Source organism: Leptonychotes weddellii, chromosome X (assembly GCF_054177405.1).
Source record: "Leptonychotes weddellii isolate Sample4059 chromosome X, ASM5417740v2, whole genome shotgun sequence".
Taxonomy (NCBI): Eukaryota; Metazoa; Chordata; class Mammalia; order Carnivora; family Phocidae; genus Leptonychotes; species Leptonychotes weddellii.
Window position 1 is genome coordinate 70,924,180 of NC_138385.1, and position 18,187 is coordinate 70,942,366.

The 18,187-nt window shown below is 46.5% G+C and overlaps 1 protein-coding gene and 1 long non-coding RNA gene across 4 annotated transcripts in view; one reads left to right on the forward strand and one right to left on the reverse strand.

Moving 5' to 3' along the window:
* The window catches only part of SLC9A7 (solute carrier family 9 member A7), a 130,221-nt gene that overhangs the window by 78,277 nt on the left and 33,757 nt on the right, over positions 1-18,187 (forward strand). For all 3 annotated transcript variants that reach the window (XM_081809355.1, XM_081809356.1, XM_081809357.1), the window contains exons 6-12: positions 4,067-4,172; positions 4,494-4,640; positions 6,305-6,405; positions 7,876-7,964; positions 8,057-8,170; positions 10,870-10,981; positions 14,659-14,812. In XM_081809355.1, coding sequence (XP_081665481.1) covers positions 4,067-4,172; positions 4,494-4,640; positions 6,305-6,405; positions 7,876-7,964; positions 8,057-8,170; positions 10,870-10,981; positions 14,659-14,812 — 823 coding nt within the window. The remainder of the gene's footprint in view (positions 1-4,066; positions 4,173-4,493; positions 4,641-6,304; positions 6,406-7,875; positions 7,965-8,056; positions 8,171-10,869; positions 10,982-14,658; positions 14,813-18,187) is intronic.
* On the reverse strand, positions 4,550-7,912 carry LOC145717932 (uncharacterized). Its single transcript, XR_014141461.1, has 4 exons — positions 7,779-7,912; positions 7,107-7,238; positions 6,305-6,666; positions 4,550-4,640 (listed from the first exon to the last, which is right to left on the reverse strand). It is a non-coding gene; the product is annotated as an uncharacterized LOC145717932 (long non-coding RNA).

The window sequence follows — 18,187 nt, forward strand, 5'->3', positions numbered from 1 at the left end:
ACCCTCAGTATGTTTCCTGAGATTAAGAATTCCTCATATCAGTGAGGTCATATGATACATGTCTTTCTCTGATTGACTTATTTCGCTCAGCATAATACCCTCCAGTTTCATCCACGTCATTGCAAATGGCAAGATTTCATTCCTTTTGATGGCTGCATAATATTCCATTGTATATATATACCACATCTTCTTTATCCATTCATCTTTGACAGATAAATTTACCCTCACAAGTTTTCTGGAAGGCACCCCAGATACTGTTTATGTAATAAATAATCCAGAAAATAAGAATTTTTTAGCCAAATCCCTAAAGGTTTTTCCTGTTGTGTTACCTGATAAGCTGTATTTAGGGATGGGTGAAAGAGACTGACCTTGTGTCTTGTGTTATGAAGATGACGTGCCCTCCAGGAACTCTAGCTTCTGGCATTGCCCCCCATAGTGATTTGAGCAGTGGATGTGTAATTACGTGGAGCAGCCTCATGATGGAGTCAACATCTGTCCTATCCAAATTGTTCTTTGCTTCCTCTCAATAAATGAATTAAACTTTTGAGAAGGAAAGCATGAGGGGGACAGTGTAGTTTTAGAATTTTCCTTAATCCCTAACAGAAATGGAGGAAGCAGGGCAGCGAAAGAAAAAACACAGAAATGCAGCTAGCTGACAGAGTACCCATGAATCCCCAAATATTATCTGCTGGGGTCAAACCACCAGCAGTGGCGAGACTCAGGGGTAGGATACAGCAGCTGTGCAGGAGGAAACAGAGGGGAGAAGAGGGGGGTCCTCTGATCATTTTGACTGCCAGGGAACTTCCCCCCAAGTATTCACATTCAAAAGGAGGGGTCCCCACTTGGAGTAAAGAACTTTGTAGGCATATCGGATAACAACAGTTAAAGCTGGGAGGCACTTTACAGGCTCCAATCTGTGGGTGACAACGAGGACATTGGAGGAGGTGCGAGGCTGCCAAGGTGGCCCGAGCCCTCAGGGCTCTCAAAAAATACCTGGTGAAAACCTTTCTGGAAGGACAGAGCCACTCCCTAAAAATAAACTGCTAAGGACCACAGACCCTGCAGTGACAGGGCATTAAAGGAGAAAGAAAGCTCAGATACCAATGGAGGAAGAGACCAGAGGAAGTAGATTTCATGAGTATTGAGGGGGTGGCTACACTCAGAGGCCACATTTTCAGTACTTCAATGTAAAACCAGCAGAGGGAGCCCTAGAGCCGTGAAACGAGGAAAGCTAGTCTGGGTCTTCCCCTCCCCACCTCACTTAAAATGAGCAGCAGAAGTAGATTGAGATCGGACTTCATGCAAGCATATTGTAAGAAAAAATGAGGATAGCCCCTCTGAATAATAAAGTTGCATATAATTAAGTAATATCAGCAAAATAGGGTACAAAGCAGAATATTACTAATATTCCAGTAGAAGCTAAAGGAAATTCAGGGGGTGCCTGGGTGGCTCAGTTGGTTGAGCATCGGACTCTTGGTTTCCGCGTGGGTTGTGATCTCGGTGTCATGGGATGGAGTCCCGTATCGGGCTCTGCATTCAGCGCAGAGTCTGCTTGTCCCTCTCCCTCTGCTCTTCCCTCCCCCCCCCCGACACCCCTGGCTCACTCGCTTGTGCGCTCTCTCTCTCTCAAATAAATAAAATCTTTAAAAAAAAAAAACTCTGAAAATGAAAGAAGTTAGGAAAGAACTGTATACATCAGGATTGGAAAATTTAGAAATAAGAGGAGTAAACGATAGGCATTGTGGAAAGAGCTGACAGAAAGGAACAGACGAGGAATCCAGGCAGTAAACAAGATGTTAAAAAAAAAAAAGCATTTCAAAAACTAAATTTAAAAATGGACAAAACCAAGCAGTAGTGTCAGGGAGTATACATTAGGTGATCAAGCTGTAAGGAAATGCAGGAAAAACGATTACTATAAAATGAGGCTGGTGGTTACGTTTGGGTGAAGGAAGGGCCTTGAAAGTAGGATGCAACATAGAGAGGGTCTTCCAGAGGGGCTGGCAAAATTCCATTGCCTGAACTGGGTGATGGCTACAAGAGGGGTTGGCTTGTAATAACTCACAAAGGTAAATATTTGTTTGGTTTTGTTTTCTAATTGTGTCCGTTAGTAATGCCTTTGGTTGCCAATAGCAGAACAACCTGGCAAACATGAGTTTAAACAAATAGCTTTCTGTCTTAGCTAATGGCCCTCAGCTGGTACCACGGCTCGCTCTACAATCGGGTGTCCGGGCACTCCGTCTTTCCAGGGCACTGCCCTTGTGTTTCAGATACACATTTGCTGCCTGGTGGAGGCAAGATGACTGGGATACATCCAGCCTCCCCAGTCTCCTCCAGGCAGGAAGAGGTGACACGCAGTGCAGGGGAACTTGGGGAGGCGAGTTTTTAGTTGTTCAGGTCCTTATGGTAGAAACGAACAAAGCAGAAGGCAGCTGGACGTGAGTGTGGAGAGGAGCCTGCCTGCATGCATATATTTAGAACAGTGGTTCTTCACTGGGGGGTGATTTTGCCCCTCAGGAGACATTTGGCAATGTCTGGAGACATTTTTGGTTGTCCCAATTGGCAGGGAGTGTGCAGTGCTACTGGTATCTAGTGGATAGAGGCCAAGAATGCTGCTTAACAGCCTGCAATGCACAGGACAGCCGCCCACAACAAAGAATCATCTGGCCCAAAATGTCAGTAGTACCGAAGTTGAGAAACTCCAAAATGCTTTCAGGGAGACCATAAGGTCCAAACTAATTTAATGATTTAATAATAATAGTAATACATTGCTTGTCTTTTTAAAAAAAATATTTATTTATTTTTGAGAGACAGAGAGAGCGAGCGAGAGAGCGAGTAGGGAAAGGGGCAGAGGGAGAGAACATCCAAGTGGACTCCTGCTGAGCGCAGAGCCCGATGTGGGGCTCAAGCTCACGACCCATGAGATCAGGACTTAAGCCAGAATCAAGAGTCACACGCTCAACTGACTGAGCCATCCAGGCGCCCCCATTATTTGTCTTGTTTACTTTCATTTTTTCACGAATGTGCAGTGGAGTAGAGTTTTCCAGAGGCTGCATAACATGTGATATTGACTATCTGTTGGTCGAATGCAGAAAGAGATAAGAGAACCATCTGTCTCCCATTAATCGAGATAGTAAAGAGATGTGAAAAACTGTAAAACAAATGGCTCTCTTCTCACTTTTTTTTTTTTTGTAAAATATAATTATTTTTCATTAAAAATATGTAAAGGGGCACCTGGGTGGCTCAGTCGGTTAAACATCTGCCTTCGGCTCAGGTCATGATCTCGGGGTTCTGGGATCAAACCCCGCATCGGGCTCCCTGCTCAGCGGGGAGTGTGCTTCTCCCTCTGTCCCTCCCCCCACTCATGCTCACTTGCACACGCTCTCTCTTTCTCTCAAATAAATAAATAAAATCTTTTTAAAAATAAGTACATTAACATATGACAGGGTTTATTCCTAATTTTAAATGCATAAATATTTAATTTTTTGTTTTATTTAATACAGTAAATATCAATGGCTATTGCCCACAAAAACTACAGCTCTTCAGGGGCCTCAGTGGCTTTTAAGAGTATAAAGGAGTCCTGAGACCAAAAGTTTGAGAGCTGCTCATCTGGAGAGCAGCCGATTTTTCAATATCTAAGAAATGTGAAGACAAAGAGACATGGAATTATGTCTGGTCTGTCCTAAAAGAAGACTTTCATCATTTCACGGACTTTTGTTAAAGCCTTCTCGGTGCCCTGACCCTATGCTGGGTCCTGGGAACACAGGGGTCAGTGGGAAAATGGTTTCTGCCTTCAGAGAGATTTCAGTCTGCCAGTGGGGCCAAATCACATTCAGTGTGATTATTTTTGAAGGTTCTGTAACAGAGGAGAGCGCAGGGTTGCCCTGTGGTGTTCTTAGAAATGAGCCTCCTATCAGACCTCACTCGGATCGGGAAGATTTGTCACTTTCATTTCGTTTCATTTGTCTCCCAAACCACCCTGTCCCGCCAGAGGTAGGAATCGCCTCTATGCATTTGTCACCAGTGGCTTAAGCTGAAACTAATTGATATGCTTCCTGCCCATTTTTAGTGACTGTACTGGCAATATTTAACGAATTGCACGCAGACGTGGATCTTTACGCACTTCTGTTTGGGGAAAGCGTCCTCAATGATGCTGTTGCCATTGTCCTGTCCTCGTAAGTAACAACGGTATTTCTGCCCCCGGGAAGAGAGCCTCTGGCTTCCGGCGTGCTCTGGGCTCAATTCAGAGGCTTCTCTCAAAAGTGTTAAAGATTGAACTGGGCGTTTTTCTAAGTGAGGTTCATCAGTTCTGTTGATAAAGTTATGTTGCTTTGTCCACTTGGCGGCCATCTGAATGCTGATGGCAGCAGGTTAAAGGCCTACAGCACGGGGAGTGCTAGGCAGAGTGTAGATGCCTCCATTTGCCGATCTTTTTAGGTACCACGGTATAACAACAGCGTGCTCTGTTCTAGCTCTCTCTTCTTTTTAAACCCCAGGTCTATTGTTGCCTACCAGCCAGCGGGCCTGAACACTCATGCCTTTGATGCTGCTGCCTTTTTTAAATCAGTGGGCATTTTTCTAGGTATATTTAGTGGCTCTTTCACCATGGGAGCTGTGACGGGCGTTGTGACTGCTCTAATATCCTTTTTGTGGTTTCTGCCCCCGCCTGGGTAGGAGTGCAAGAACGAGGTCTCGGTTCTTCTTCTCAGAACTGATTTTTTTTTTTTTTCCAGAAATGAATCTTAAATCGATGTTTCCACCGGGGTCGGGGGTGGGGGGGGACTCCTGAAATGTGTCCCTTTGGTGAAACATGACAGTCGAGTACGTAGCTAACTAAGAGTCTGAGAAAATGTTTGGGAGTGTGACTCTAGCATGTGCCTTTGCATTCTCTCCCTCCGGCGAACCAGCTGGGGGAGGACATTGGTTTTGGAAGCGGGGGAAAGAGCCAGGAGGAGGCTGGGGAGCACGGGCCGCCGCACGGGAGGCTAGGAGGGGGCAGGCTGGGAAGTACTTGAGCCTCAAGCCTGCCCTCGGCTGTTGTGGGCCACGCGGGCTAACATGGCCGTAACTACCTGGGGCCATCAGTGGCAATTACCAAGAGGTAGCCTTCCTTAAGTGAAGGATTGTATCCCACTTAGTTAAAAATCCAACCAACCGACATTAAAGCAAAGTGTGGGACGGGCAGGCCACCCCTCAACAGGTGTGCCGAGTCCTTCGTCAAATGCTCTTTCGATGGCATTTAGATCCCTGCCATCTAGTATGACGTCACGGAAGCCACAGATGCCAGCCACGTCATCCCAGCCTGCAATCAGTATACAAATTATCACGGAGATTTTATACCCGCAATTTCTATAATAAATCTTTGCAGCGTGGCACGTATTTTGCTCTTCCAGCATCTCTCAATTCGGACTAGCCCCATTTCGAGTGCTTAGTAGCCACACGTGGCTAGCGACTACCATGTTGGACAGCATGGACCCAGCTGCTTTCTCCACAGAGGCCCCTGTGATGCTCTGGGGGCTTGCACTGCTCGGTGAAAGCACGCGTGAGATGGTTCCATGCTGGCCCACTGTGGAAGGGCAGTGTTACGAGGGGACTCTCTGGTCCCCGAAAGTGGCACCAGCCCCTGGAGTTGTGCATTTTATTTCTTCATTTCTCATGCATTCATGAGGCGCCTGCTGTTGGACTCAGGTCATAGCAGCCCACAGAGGTCAGAGTCTCACGGGCCTAGGCTCCCTCCCCAGGCCTGCCTGAGGCACCCCCTGCACTGCAAGAACTAACCTGCCAGTCACCCCTCAGGCCAAGACCGAGCCCCTCAGAGCCATGGGCATTGCAGGGAGCACAGAAAACTTATTTCCGGTTGCTTTAGAAAGCTCCATTTTTTTTTTAAAAGACAGCTTTATTGAGGTAAAATTGACATACCGTACAATCCACTCATTTGAAGTGTATAATTAAATGGCTTTGGGTATGTCACATTATTATTTTTTTTAAGTGTACAAATCAGTGGCATTAAGTACATCCACATTGTGTAACCGTCCCCACTGTTTGCAGATCTTTCTCATCATCCCAAACAGAAACAATATCACCCTTTCTCCTCTCTCCCAGCCCTTGGAAACCTTGTTTCTACTCGAAAACTTCGTTTCTGTTACTTTAAAAACCGAGCAGCAGCTTTGGGGCCCCCAAAAGAAGAGTTGAAAGGAAGGGATCACCCTTAGGGAAGAGGGGGGAACCTGGGCTCACCCTGTGTGGTTCTTGGTAGCCCCGATAACTTGTTCCCGGAGCCAAGTTCCTTGACAGGGGCCCACGTGACCAAGTTTACCAAGCTGCACTGCTTCCCTCTATTGGAGACGGCACTCTTCTTCTTGATGTCCTGGAGCACCTTCCTTTTGGCAGAAGCCTGTGGGTTCACAGGTGGGTTTTCACTACCCTTGGGCTACCCTTTCCCTCCCTGCAGCCCGGGGCTGTGCGAGCTGGAGGGGAGCTCATGGAACAGCTGCATGGAGTTGATACACCACTCACAGAGCGTCCATATGGAGGATTGCTGGGCACGGCTGGTATTCCACCTTAGGAATAATTTTGTTTCCCAGAGCTACACGTTTTTAAAGGATGAAATTTATTGTTTCAAGCTCAGTTGTCTCTGAGTACTCATTCCAACTGTAAGCAGATGTTTACCTGCAAAGGTTACTGAATTTATTAACCTCTTAATTGTATCATCCCCTAGATTACTGCTTCTCTCACAAACAGTAACAAACAACAGACAAAATTTGTATCCTTGTAAGGGTAACTTTGTATCATCAACTCAGATGAATGTGAACACGGTTTGTCCTTGTTTTGGCTCTGGTCTATTTAATCATTGTTTTTCAATACTATGTTTTTATGATGCCAATTTCATGTATTATTAGTGTGAGTAAACTTGCGGTTTTAGTTCTTCACATTCTCTCATCAAAAAAAAAAAAAAAATCACTGAATTTTTCCACTAGAAAACTCAAGTACAATTGCTATACATAATCCAGGTAGTTGGGAAGCCCTTTTATCCTCTTTTCAAAATACTGCAACATATCTTTATATGCAGCATTATAAAATACCCCACTTCTTTAAAACTTGGCAATTACCTGTAAATGTATAGGCACAGTCCAGGTGCGTCAGTTGTCTTGCACAACAAAATGGTTACCATTAATCAGAAACCAAGGTAACCAAGGCTTGGATAAATGGCACAGTACTCTGGATCCGTTTTGTCTGAAGCCCTAGACCATGCAAAAATAGAAAGCATTTGCTTGCAATTAAATTCATTGCTTCTAAGAACAGAGAACAGAGAGGAATATGACGAAAGGATATGATGGGCCCTCATGGCCTCTTTTTTTTAAAGATTCATTTATTTATTTAAGAGAGAGAGTGGGGGGGTAGGGGCATAGGGAGAGAGAGAGAGAGAGACTCTCAAGCAGACTCCCCGCTGAGCGTGGGGCCCGACGCAGGGCTCGATCCCACGACCCCAAGATCATGACCTGAGCCGAAATCAAGAGCCGGACACTCAACCGACTGAGCCACCCAGGTGCCCCACAGCCTCTTTGAAAGAGTGAATACTAAATGCCAAAATCAGCGGGAGTTTAGAGGAGAGGAGAGAATGCCCTTAAAACTGGAGCAAGAAGGGAAGTCGGGGACCTTGGCTTTGAAGGAAGGCAGTCAGAAGAAGGAAAGGTTGATATGAGTGGTGGGGGTGAGGGAGCTTTCAGCAATAGGAAACTTTCCAAACTATTCAGGAAGTTGTACATGTTGGGCTTGCCTACCTTGTTTTTGTTTCAGGGGGGGATTTTTTTCCAGCTTCTTTTTTTTTTTTCCTCCATTGATTTTTTTTTCTTTCTTTTTTTAAAAATCTCTCACCAGGCGTTGTGGCTGTCCTTTTCTGCGGGATCACACAGGCTCATTACACCTACAACAATCTGTCGGTGGAATCAAGAAGTCGAACGAAGCAGGTGAGAGCGAGCTCTGGGTCCTCACGAGTTACCTGTGAATACAAGGGAGGAGACCCACAGGGTTTACGGCTTCCTTTCCCCATCCTGTGCAGCTCTTTGAGGTGTTACACTTCCTGGCAGAGAACTTCATCTTCTCCTACATGGGCCTGGCACTGTTTACCTTCCAGAAGCACGTTTTCAGCCCCGTGTTCATCATTGGAGCTTTTGTATCCTTTTCTGGTTCTACCGTTTTCTCTGTGGACAGGTGACCACTGCTGGGGAAGCTAGAATCTAAAGAAGAATTTCTGTTTTGGGTGGGTGACTGAGCCAGGGCTAGTTTGTGGTGGTGTTTTCATGATGAGAACAAGAAGGTTTACGGGGTTCGTAAAGCTAAATGTATTTGATTTAAGGATTAGCCTTGATCTAAGGTTGTCCTCTCGGTGTGTTCTGTGTAAGATGATTTTTCTGTTACACTGGTGCTTGGCAGGTGTAGCTTGTTTTCTGGAGCACCCTTCTTTTTATTTATTTATTTTTTAAGATTTTATTTATTTATTTTAGAGAGAAGAGCATGCATGTGCATATGCATGCAGTGGGAGGAGCGGGGGTGGGGTGGTAGGGACAAGCAGACTCTGCGCTGAGTGCAGAGCCCGACATGGACCCAATCCCGGCACCCTGAGACCATGACCTGAGTTGAAATTAAGAGTCAGACGCTCAACCGACTGAGCCACCCAGGTGCCCCATAAAGCACCCTTCTTATTAGCAGATCTACAAGTTGGCAACTGTGTCAGTCCCAGAATCATTTTTGTTTCATTGCTCTATGAATTCCAATCCAGGAGGTTCCCAGTTTGGAAGACCTGAAGGTTCTGTTACTCTTGTTCTCGACTGCACACTGGGGCAGGCAGCCCTTCCTCGTGCTGCCCAGAGAAGCCTGTAGGCAGTGAGCACGCTTTCACAGGAGCGTCCGTGCTGTGATAGATCACAGTGGAAAAGACTCCTTTTTTTTTTTTTCCAAAAAGAAAAAGGAGAGGAAGAAAAGACAAAATGGAAAAATACTTGGTTCCCTGACTTAGTTCCATTGTGAGTGCAGTTTTTGGAAGAGAGACACAGTTTTAGGGATTGGCTTCTCTCAAGAAATGAGGCACATGAATGCCCAGCAGTGGATGGAGAGCTCAGAGTTTTGCTCGCTTGGCCTCATATCCTATTGTTTTCATCGAAGTGAACTTCTCTGGGGCTTGGAACAGTAGCAGTCCAGCTCAGCCTGGATTTCAAAATACTGAGCCGGCGTCCCTTATTGCTGGGCATTTACTCTTGCCTTTTCTCAGGCCTCATGGGTAACCTAAAAAAAAAAAAAAGTTTTTCTCTTCTGGGCTTTTCATTTATGGTGCAGGACTAGGAGACACTCAGCAAGCAGCTCGATAGTGACCGTGGCCTGTTGCCTTGTGGAGGCCTTCTGGTTAGAGTGTTCTCCGCTTCACCTGGGGCTCTTTTTGTTGGATTTGCACACTCGCCAGATGAACAGCTAAAAATCTGGGGGATCAGCGTTCTCGTTCTCGATTCAGAAAGCCCTTGCATGTCCTGTGGATTTGTACTCCTAGCACGGCATCCCGGGAGCCCTTGTTTACAGAGGAGGGCCTTGCTGGGAGGGCCAGCCGGGCCCCCTGGGAATCCCGAAGGCCGCCTACCCACTTGACGACCTTTGCATGGCTGCTGGATAGAATGTGCTTCCTAAGCAACTACCTGTTTCCTTCTGTTCAAAACAAAACAACACAACACAGAGCCGGGGGCGGAAGCCAGCTAAAAGCAGAAAAACAGTCAGTCCTGTACGCCCGGGGCAGGCAGAAGACAGTCCCACCTCGCTTGTGTCTGAGACGGCTGCAGCTCGGGCCACGGGCGCGGCGGACCCGGAAGCTCCCGGTCCCTGCGGCTCCCCCGGCCATCTCCTTCTGTGACCAGGGCCGCGGGCCGCTCTCCGCTGGGCTCTCGTCCGGACTCCACAAGTGACATTTCCCTGAATTCGGCGCCTTCCGTACGCCCCCGTTTCCATGCCTCACCCCTCCGGAAGGCATTTGAGTCTCTTAGGTAGAAAAGTCTCCCCCTCCCATTGAGTCTTGTGACGGATAGGAATGCTGCTTCAGTGCGCCCCCCCCCCCCCCCGAAAGCTTCTCACTTGTAGCGGCTTCCTGGTCAAGTCGGGCCCCTCCTTGTTGGCTTCCTGCTGAAGCTCATGAGCTCGTACCCAGGAAACTTGCTCTTCACCGTTTGACCCCGAGGTTAGGCCTGCCTTCTTCTTGTGACTTTCCTTCTCACGGGACCCAAGCCACTATTTGCTCCTCTCAGCGCACCCCCCAGCCCCTGCCACGGTGCCTGAGCTTATTTCTGGACTCATTTTTAGAGAGATGGCAGACTTGGTCCACACCAGCGTAATTAAATCAAGAAGTTATAACAGGGGCGCCTGGGTGGCTCAGTCGCTGAAGCGTCTGCCTTCGGCTCAGGTCATGGTCCCAGGGTCCTGGGATCGAGCCCCACATCGGGCTCCGTGCTCAGCAGAGAGCCTGCTTCTCCCTCTGCCTGCTGCTCCCCCTGCTTGCTTTCCTGGTCTCGCTGTTTCTCTCTCTGTCAAATAAATAAATAAAATCTTAAAAAAAAAGAAGTTACAGCAGCACATGTTTAACAGGTTAGAAATTACCTCTGGTGGGAGCCAGGAGGTTGGGAAAGTTGTCTAGTTGAATCCCCACTCGTTGCTGAGATGCATTTCAAGGGAGCCTGGACAGCCTGGCTGCCTTATGCAACCCTCCTGATCTTTGTGCAGGTTATGTCCTGGTCGTGAGGTGTCAGAGCATCCCTAAAATTCTCTGCTCCACCAGAGGCCGTGGGAAGGTGCCATTCTGGAAACCTGTTGGTTCCTTAACCTCCGCCCGATGGTCAGGTTGCCATCTTCCTGGGCAGAGCTGCACACATCTACCCGCTCTCCTTCTTCCTCAACTTGGGCAGAAGGCATAAGATTGGCTGGAACTTTCAACACATGATGATGTTTTCAGGTAAAACAAAACAAAACAAAACAAAAACCATACATGTAAAGAAAATGAGCTTTATTCGGCAGGAATGTTAGCATGATTAAAATATCATCAATAAGTTTCATAAAGGGACAGAAGTTCAAATTCCTGGTTCTTTTGTATCCCCTGCAATGCTGAGTAGACTGATGTACATGTTAGAGTTAATATTGATTTTGCAGACTAAACTACCAAATGTGAACATTCTCCCTTAAAATATCCACATCTTCATTTTTATCTTTACCACCTGTGGGACCTGGAGATATTTAAGTATTTAAAGTGCTTGATGATTTTCTGATAGATGTTCATAACCCTTAATCTTCCAGAAGGGCTCCAGACCTAAAATTAGGAAGGCAATAGGCCTTTAATGAGAAAGAACACAGGCCAGGTCACTCAGTACCTCCCAGCTGCGGTATCCACTCTTGTAAAATAATAAAATTGAGCTAATTGAGTTGAGGTTCCTCCTAGCTCCAACTTTGTCTGAAGCATTAAAAAAAAAAAAAAAAACCAACAAAAAAACCACTTGCATAAACAAGATGAGCCCCAAACCGGAAGTTAACGCTGTGATAGTTCTGCTTGATTCATGCTGTCTCCCAGATGCCCCCCTCTCCACCATAAAGCTGAGAAGTCTGCAGAAGCCACTGAGGGGACAAAGGACAGTAAAATATGCAGAGGTAAAGGAAGGAGAGAGCAGTTGGCATGAGCTGACGGTGCAGTAAGCGTCAGGCATTATAGACGAGACCCAAGTCAGAGGGTCTTTGCAGAGCTGAGGGAGGAGATGGGGCAGAAGGCCGCAGTGATCCTTAAAGGTACCGCTGTCCTCTTGGGGGGGGGGGGCGGGGCTGCACAAGAGGCAGAGTGAGTAGCAGCCCTTGACTGTGACGTCGTAGTTCTCGGGGGGCCTCAGAGTCTTCCTGAACACTCAGCAACAGGCACTGCTTGGCGAAGCGGTTGCTCTGCGTAGTACTTGCTTACAACTGCACTGAAATAGGCAGCCTTTCCCTCTGGCAGATGTTCATGGAGCATCCTCTTTTTATAAGCCACAGTTCTGGGTTCTGGAGGAGACAGAGACCGCCTCCTTGCAGGGCTCCCAGTCCACTGTGGGGGAGGCAGGTGTGCAAAGAGCTAGCTTCCTCTGGAGAGAGGGTGACACATTGCACATAAAAGGTGTGGAATCAGGGTGGAGAAGAGGAGGGCCTGGGGCCATCTTTACCAGGGGGGCAGCCTTCCATCTGGACTTGCCAGACGTGGGTCTCACGAGGCAGCAGGTTGGACAAGCAGGAGAGCATTGCCAGGGGTGGCTTTTGCCAGGAAGGGCAGCAGCGTGGTTTCGCGGTAAGACACAGGGGCTAATGCAGAAAGAGGGTGAGGTTGGATGGGAAAATTGCATCTAGGCTGCTGTGAGCCTTCAGGCGGCATCAGAACTACCTGTTGGGCTGGTTAGAGCCCCTCGCCGGGTCCCACCGCCAGAGTGATTCTGCAGGTACGGGCTGGGTGCCAAGAATCGGCATTTCTCACGTATTCTCAGCTGCCGCTGCTGGTGGTGGTTTGGGAACCACTGTTGGAGTCTGGACCACAGAGAAGCCCCAGGGCTGTGCCAAAGCGTTTGGGCTTGCCTCAAGAGCAGCTGGACCGCTTTAGAGGTTTCTGAGGAGGTCACACCAAGATCCTCCTTCCATATCAAGAAATTGTTGCTGGAAAAGAGCAAGACCAGGTGGAGATAACTCAGTCACCTGGATAAACTTAAAGTATGTTCATTATTTCCTGTTCTAAAAGACCGAGAAGTACACAGAGCTGTTTAAAGATATCTCCTGTAAAAATTATTTCCTGCCGGGAGCAACCTCACCATCGAAAGGAACTCAGTTCTTCAGAGTGATGAAAAACCCAAGGCTTCTCTATCATATCGCTCACAGCGTTTACCTAATAAAATAAAGACAAATGGAGCACACAGTGTCTCTCTCCGACCCCCAAGTTTTCTTCTTTGAGACAGCATCCCTTTAGAGGCTTAAATATTGATCGTTGACAAAGCTGGCTGTTGGGTGGTCTAGATGTGCATAAGTGTCTCCCTGGCACCGAGTAATAGAGAACGTTAACTTCGTATTTTCATGTCACTTTTTGGAATCATTCTGTAGTGAATTGTGAAGTTCTCAGATTAGTGAATTTGCAAAATTATCAGGAAAGGTAGGAAACTATACAAACAGATGTAGTGGGTGTAACTTTTCATTCTCTCATACAATGTACACAGTCATTGTAGTCTGCCCCCCCATCCCCCCCACCCCCGGTGAACAGGAACTCACACCAGGTATCTATTTTAAGGACCATGGATTCAGTCTTTACTATAAAACAAATGATGAGCTTGCTTTGAAGAAGGAACAAAAGAGCTTAGAAAGGCAAACATTAAAATGTGGGTGCTTAATCTTTTTTTTTAAACAAACAACATTTTACTGAATATAACATAAGTAAAATCTAATACAAGATGAAAATATGAGAACTCACATAAAAGAAGAACAAATATTTGTGAATATATATTAAAAATATTCACAATTGTTTCAATTCCTTTGTGAGTGTTGCACAATGTAGATCAAAACGTATGCTCTTAAAAAAAATACGCTCTTAAAATTAAAGGTGAGTAAGAATATACTTAACTACATTAATTTCTATTTCGCAGGTTTTTTTTTCTTTTTTTTTAGTACAGTTGACACACAATGTTACCTTAGTTTCAGATGCACAACATAGCGATTCGACTTCTCTATAGGTTGTGCTGTACTCACTGTAAGTATTTGGTGCTTAATCTTAATACCCATTAATGTGGGTGAAGGGTCAGCGAACTGTACAGTCCCTGGGCCCTGTTGTCATATACTTCACGGCTAACAATGGCTTTTACGGATGGGCATCTACAGTCTGTGTGATGTTAGGGGACACTAACTTTGAAATCCAATTAAGTGAAATCTCCTCCTCCGGAAAGAATCCCATTGTTTTCATTAATTAATCCCACCTATATTACAACACATTGTACTCGGTTATTAATTACTCCACTCTTGGTTTTTGTCGGTAAGATTTTGTGGAAATTTGTTTTTTCTCTTATCTGTCAGTACCTGCACAGTATCCTTGATTTTTCCCCCTTGCCCCATAAAGCCTAAGATATTGAATATCTGACCCTTTACAGAAAAAGTTGCCAACCCCTGATACAGATCAGGTTATACTGTTACTTCTCTGTGTGGCTTTGCTGAGGAATTGCTGAACTGTTCTGTGGCTCATGGCACAGAAACCACAAATATGCACTTGCCATATTCATCCTTAGCCTGTTACTTCAGTTTATAACGACTGTATAGTGCTTGGATCACAGACCTAGAGAGCTTATGTTGTTATTTCTTATTTACATTTCTTTTTACTTCGTGTTACTAGCTGGAGAACTATTGCTGTTGTCCTAGAACGTGCCATACAAGGTAGTGCAGTGTTTTTCTCATTGCGTTTGGGGTATTTTGCAAATGAAAACTTCCAACAGGAGAAAACCGTATTCCCGTAAGTTTCTCCTTTCTGAATAAGACAGCGTGACTCCCGCAGCACACGCGGATCCAGTTTATTAGCCCCGAGTGGCAGCAGCGGATCCGAGGACACATTATCATTTGGCCTTAGAACCAGATCTTCTTCTTCGGTCCCCACAGGCCTCAGGGGGGCCATGGCATTTGCGCTGGCCATCCGAGACACCGCATCCTATGCTCGCCAGATGATGTTCACAACCACGCTCCTCATCGTCTTCTTCACTGTCTGGATCATTGGTGGAGGCACGACCCCCATGCTGTCATGGCTTAACATAAGGTAGGTTTGAAACCACGGCCAGTTTTGCGACTAACACGGGGCGGGCGGGGGGGTGGGGTGCGGAGACAGCTTAGTGAGTGGAAGGTTCTTACGGGGTTGGGTTTGGTTTGGGGGTGGGATTGAAAATAAAAAGCAATAAGTAACACTTCAGGATATTGACTTTTCCACAAGAAAAAAAAGGTGGGCATGAAAATTTCTGTCAGTGCGAAAACACAAGGCCTTCGAAACACCTGGACCTTGCTAGAACAGTGACACTAGGGCAGGAATTCCAAAGTCTTAAGCCTGCAGGCAAGAGAACGGATGGTAACTGCCGGCAGCGCCTGGCATTTCATGTTCCTTTGCAATCACAACTCCAGCCTTCGAAACAGGCTCATCCGCCAGAAGTGAAAAGAGACGATTAGAGTTTTGTTTCTGGGAGGAAACTGTTTGCTCTGTCTCTTCTTGCTCGAGCATACAAAAGAGGTGACATTTCCTGCGTCACCCTCATTTGTTATAGCCTCATTGAAGTCCCCTGCCTGTGGTTTTGCAGCTGGGTCAGCACGGAGAGCGCTGACCTAAATTTGATTTTTTTTTTTTTTTGAGAGCGTTTGAATACCAGGGGGTGCTGGCGAGCTCCAGCACCTTAGGATAAGGAGGACACTAGAACAGAGCACAGGAGTCCCGGAGCCTAACTCTGGCTCTGGTTCAAGGCAAGCCCTTCCTGTCTTTGGGCCTCAGTTTCCCCTAATATTAAGTGAAAGCATGCCGTCAGATCTTCTGCAGGCCCCTTCAGCTCCCAGTGTGTGTGCTCTGCCTCATTGGAGGCGCCCCCACCACCTCCCTCAGTGTGGGGTCCGCGGAGGATGAACGTGATCAGAATGTGACAGGGCTCCGGGCGTGCGTGGGTGTGAAGAAGAATTCTCCGAGAAGCCACAAGGTGGCACCGTGTTTTTTGTTTTTTGGTGGTGGTGGTTTTTTTTTTTTCCTTTCTCTGCTGGCTTTCAGTTCACATTCCCTTCTCTGGAGTATAGAATGCCCCAGACTGACAGCTGCAGAGCATACCTAGCTTGGAGGAGAGAGAACCTACAAAGATCTCGTAGTCATCCTTAGAGTCGGTTTTGGCGGGGGGGGTACTGAAATTTGGGAGAAAACTGGAATTGGAAAGAACAGTCTTCACCCCGCCCCGTCCCCCCCTTCCCAACCCCATCAGAGACTTTTGTCTTGATGACAGGAGGGATTCCTGGGCTTGTCCTCTGCCAGCCGCACCATTTCCAGGCTAGCAAGTCTCAGCCTCACATCCTTGTGGGTCTGCAGAAGCTGCTATGTGGGGCTGATCAGTGGCAGTCACATGATAGCTAACACTTGTGTGATGCAGGCCTTGTACAAGATGCCACACCTATATTAAGACAATCTTCACAACATTCCTATGGAGGAGCTACTACTATTATCTTCATTGTAGAGTTGACAGAACCGAGGCACAGAGCAATAACTTGCCCAGGTCACAGAGCTTTAGGTGGATGAGCAGGGATTTGGGGCCTGGCAGTCTTGCCACCCAGTCCACAGTCTGAACTACTGTGCTCTCCCACCTTTGAGAAGGTTGACGGTGTTAGCGACTGCCTCTGTGTCGTGAAATTTGGGATGATCAGAACTTCGAGTTCCTGGTATGAATCTCAAGATTTGTGTTAAGGAAACGAATTCATCATGGCAATATGAACCTAGAGAAGAAAATGGACAGATTTTTGGCTCTAAACCTGACACATACAATGGTACCATCTTTGTTCTGTGTTAGAATAAGAGTAAAAAAAAAGGCTTACCCTGAACACTGCTGAGGATCTTTAAGAATCTCGAGATCAGGGGCGCCTGGGTGGCTCCATCCGTTAAGCATCTGCCTTTGGCTCAGGTCAGGATCCCAGGGTCAGCGGGGAGCCCGCTTCGCCCTCTCCCTCTGCCCCTCCCCCGACCCCCCTGCTCATGCTTGCTCTCTCACTCACTCTCAAATAAATAAAATCTTAAAAACAAAAGAATCCCCAGATTGACTTCTGAGATTACTTTCTGCTCCTATTTGGTCTCTCAGGAGGCACCCTAGATCCTCAGAGCCTGATTAAATCATGTTTGTTTTTCATGCTAGTTTATGAGCCCTCCCACACACTACACACATATATAGGACCAAATAATTTCCCACCGAGAGGGGAGAGTTGACTTGTGACTTTTTGCACTTCTGGTAACCCTTTTCAAAATTCGGCCATGAAAACTGTCCTATCCAGAACTGAGAGAGTGAGTAGCTTTCCCTGAGGCACACGGCTGTATATACAAATATAACAACTGTACTGTTGTGGAAATATTGATGTAACGTGTAGATAACACCTAGACCATAGCAGCTAGCGCAGTGAGGGCTCAGGAAATGACGATGTGTGTGACTGGGTATAGGAAAAATCTAGTTTCTCCACATCCTTGCCAGCATTTGGTGTTGCCACTATTTTTCATTGTAGTTGTTCTAATAGGTGTGTGGGGATACCTCGCTGTGGCCTTACTTTGCATTTCTCTAATGACTAATGATGTCAAGCATCTCTTCGTGTGCATATTTGCCATTCATATATCTTCTCTGGTGAAACACCTGTTCAGACTTTTTGTCTATTTTTTTTTTTTTACTTTTTTTTTTTTTAAGACTTTATTTATTTATTTGACAGAGAGAGACACAGCGAGAGAGGGAACACAAGCAGGGGGAGTGGGAGAGGGAGAAGCAGGCTTCCCGCGGAGCGGGGAGCCCGATGCGGGGCTCGATCCCAGGACCCTGGGATCATGACCTGAGCCGAAGGCAGACGCTTAACGACTGAGCCACCCAGGCGCCCCAAGACTTTTTGTCTATTTTCTAATCGGATTGTTTTGGTTTTTTAAATTGAGTTTTGAGAGTTCTTTATTTATTATAGATACTAGTCTTTTGTCAGAGATGTGGTTTGCAAATATTTTCTCCCAGGCTGCAGCTTGTCCTTTTTTTTTTTTTTTTTTTTAAAGATTTTATTTATTTATTTGACAGAGAGAGAGAAAGCACAAGCAGGGGGAGCGGCAGGCAGAGGGAGAGGGAGAAGCAGGCTTCCCGCTGAGCAGGGAACCCAGTGTGGGGCTCAATCCCAGGACCCTGGGACCATGACCTGAGCTGAAGGCAGTCGCTTAACCAACTGAGCTACCCAGGCACCCTGTAGCTTGTCTTTTAATCCTTTTAGTAGAGTCTGTCATAGAGCAGAAGTTTCAGTTTCGAAGGAGTTCCATTTATCATTTTTTTCTTTTATGCATCCTGCCTTTGGTGTTATAGCTAAGGACTCTCCATCAAGCCCTAGGTCCTGAAGATTTTCTTCTGTGTTATCTTCTAAACGTTTTTTAGTTTTCTGCTTGACATTT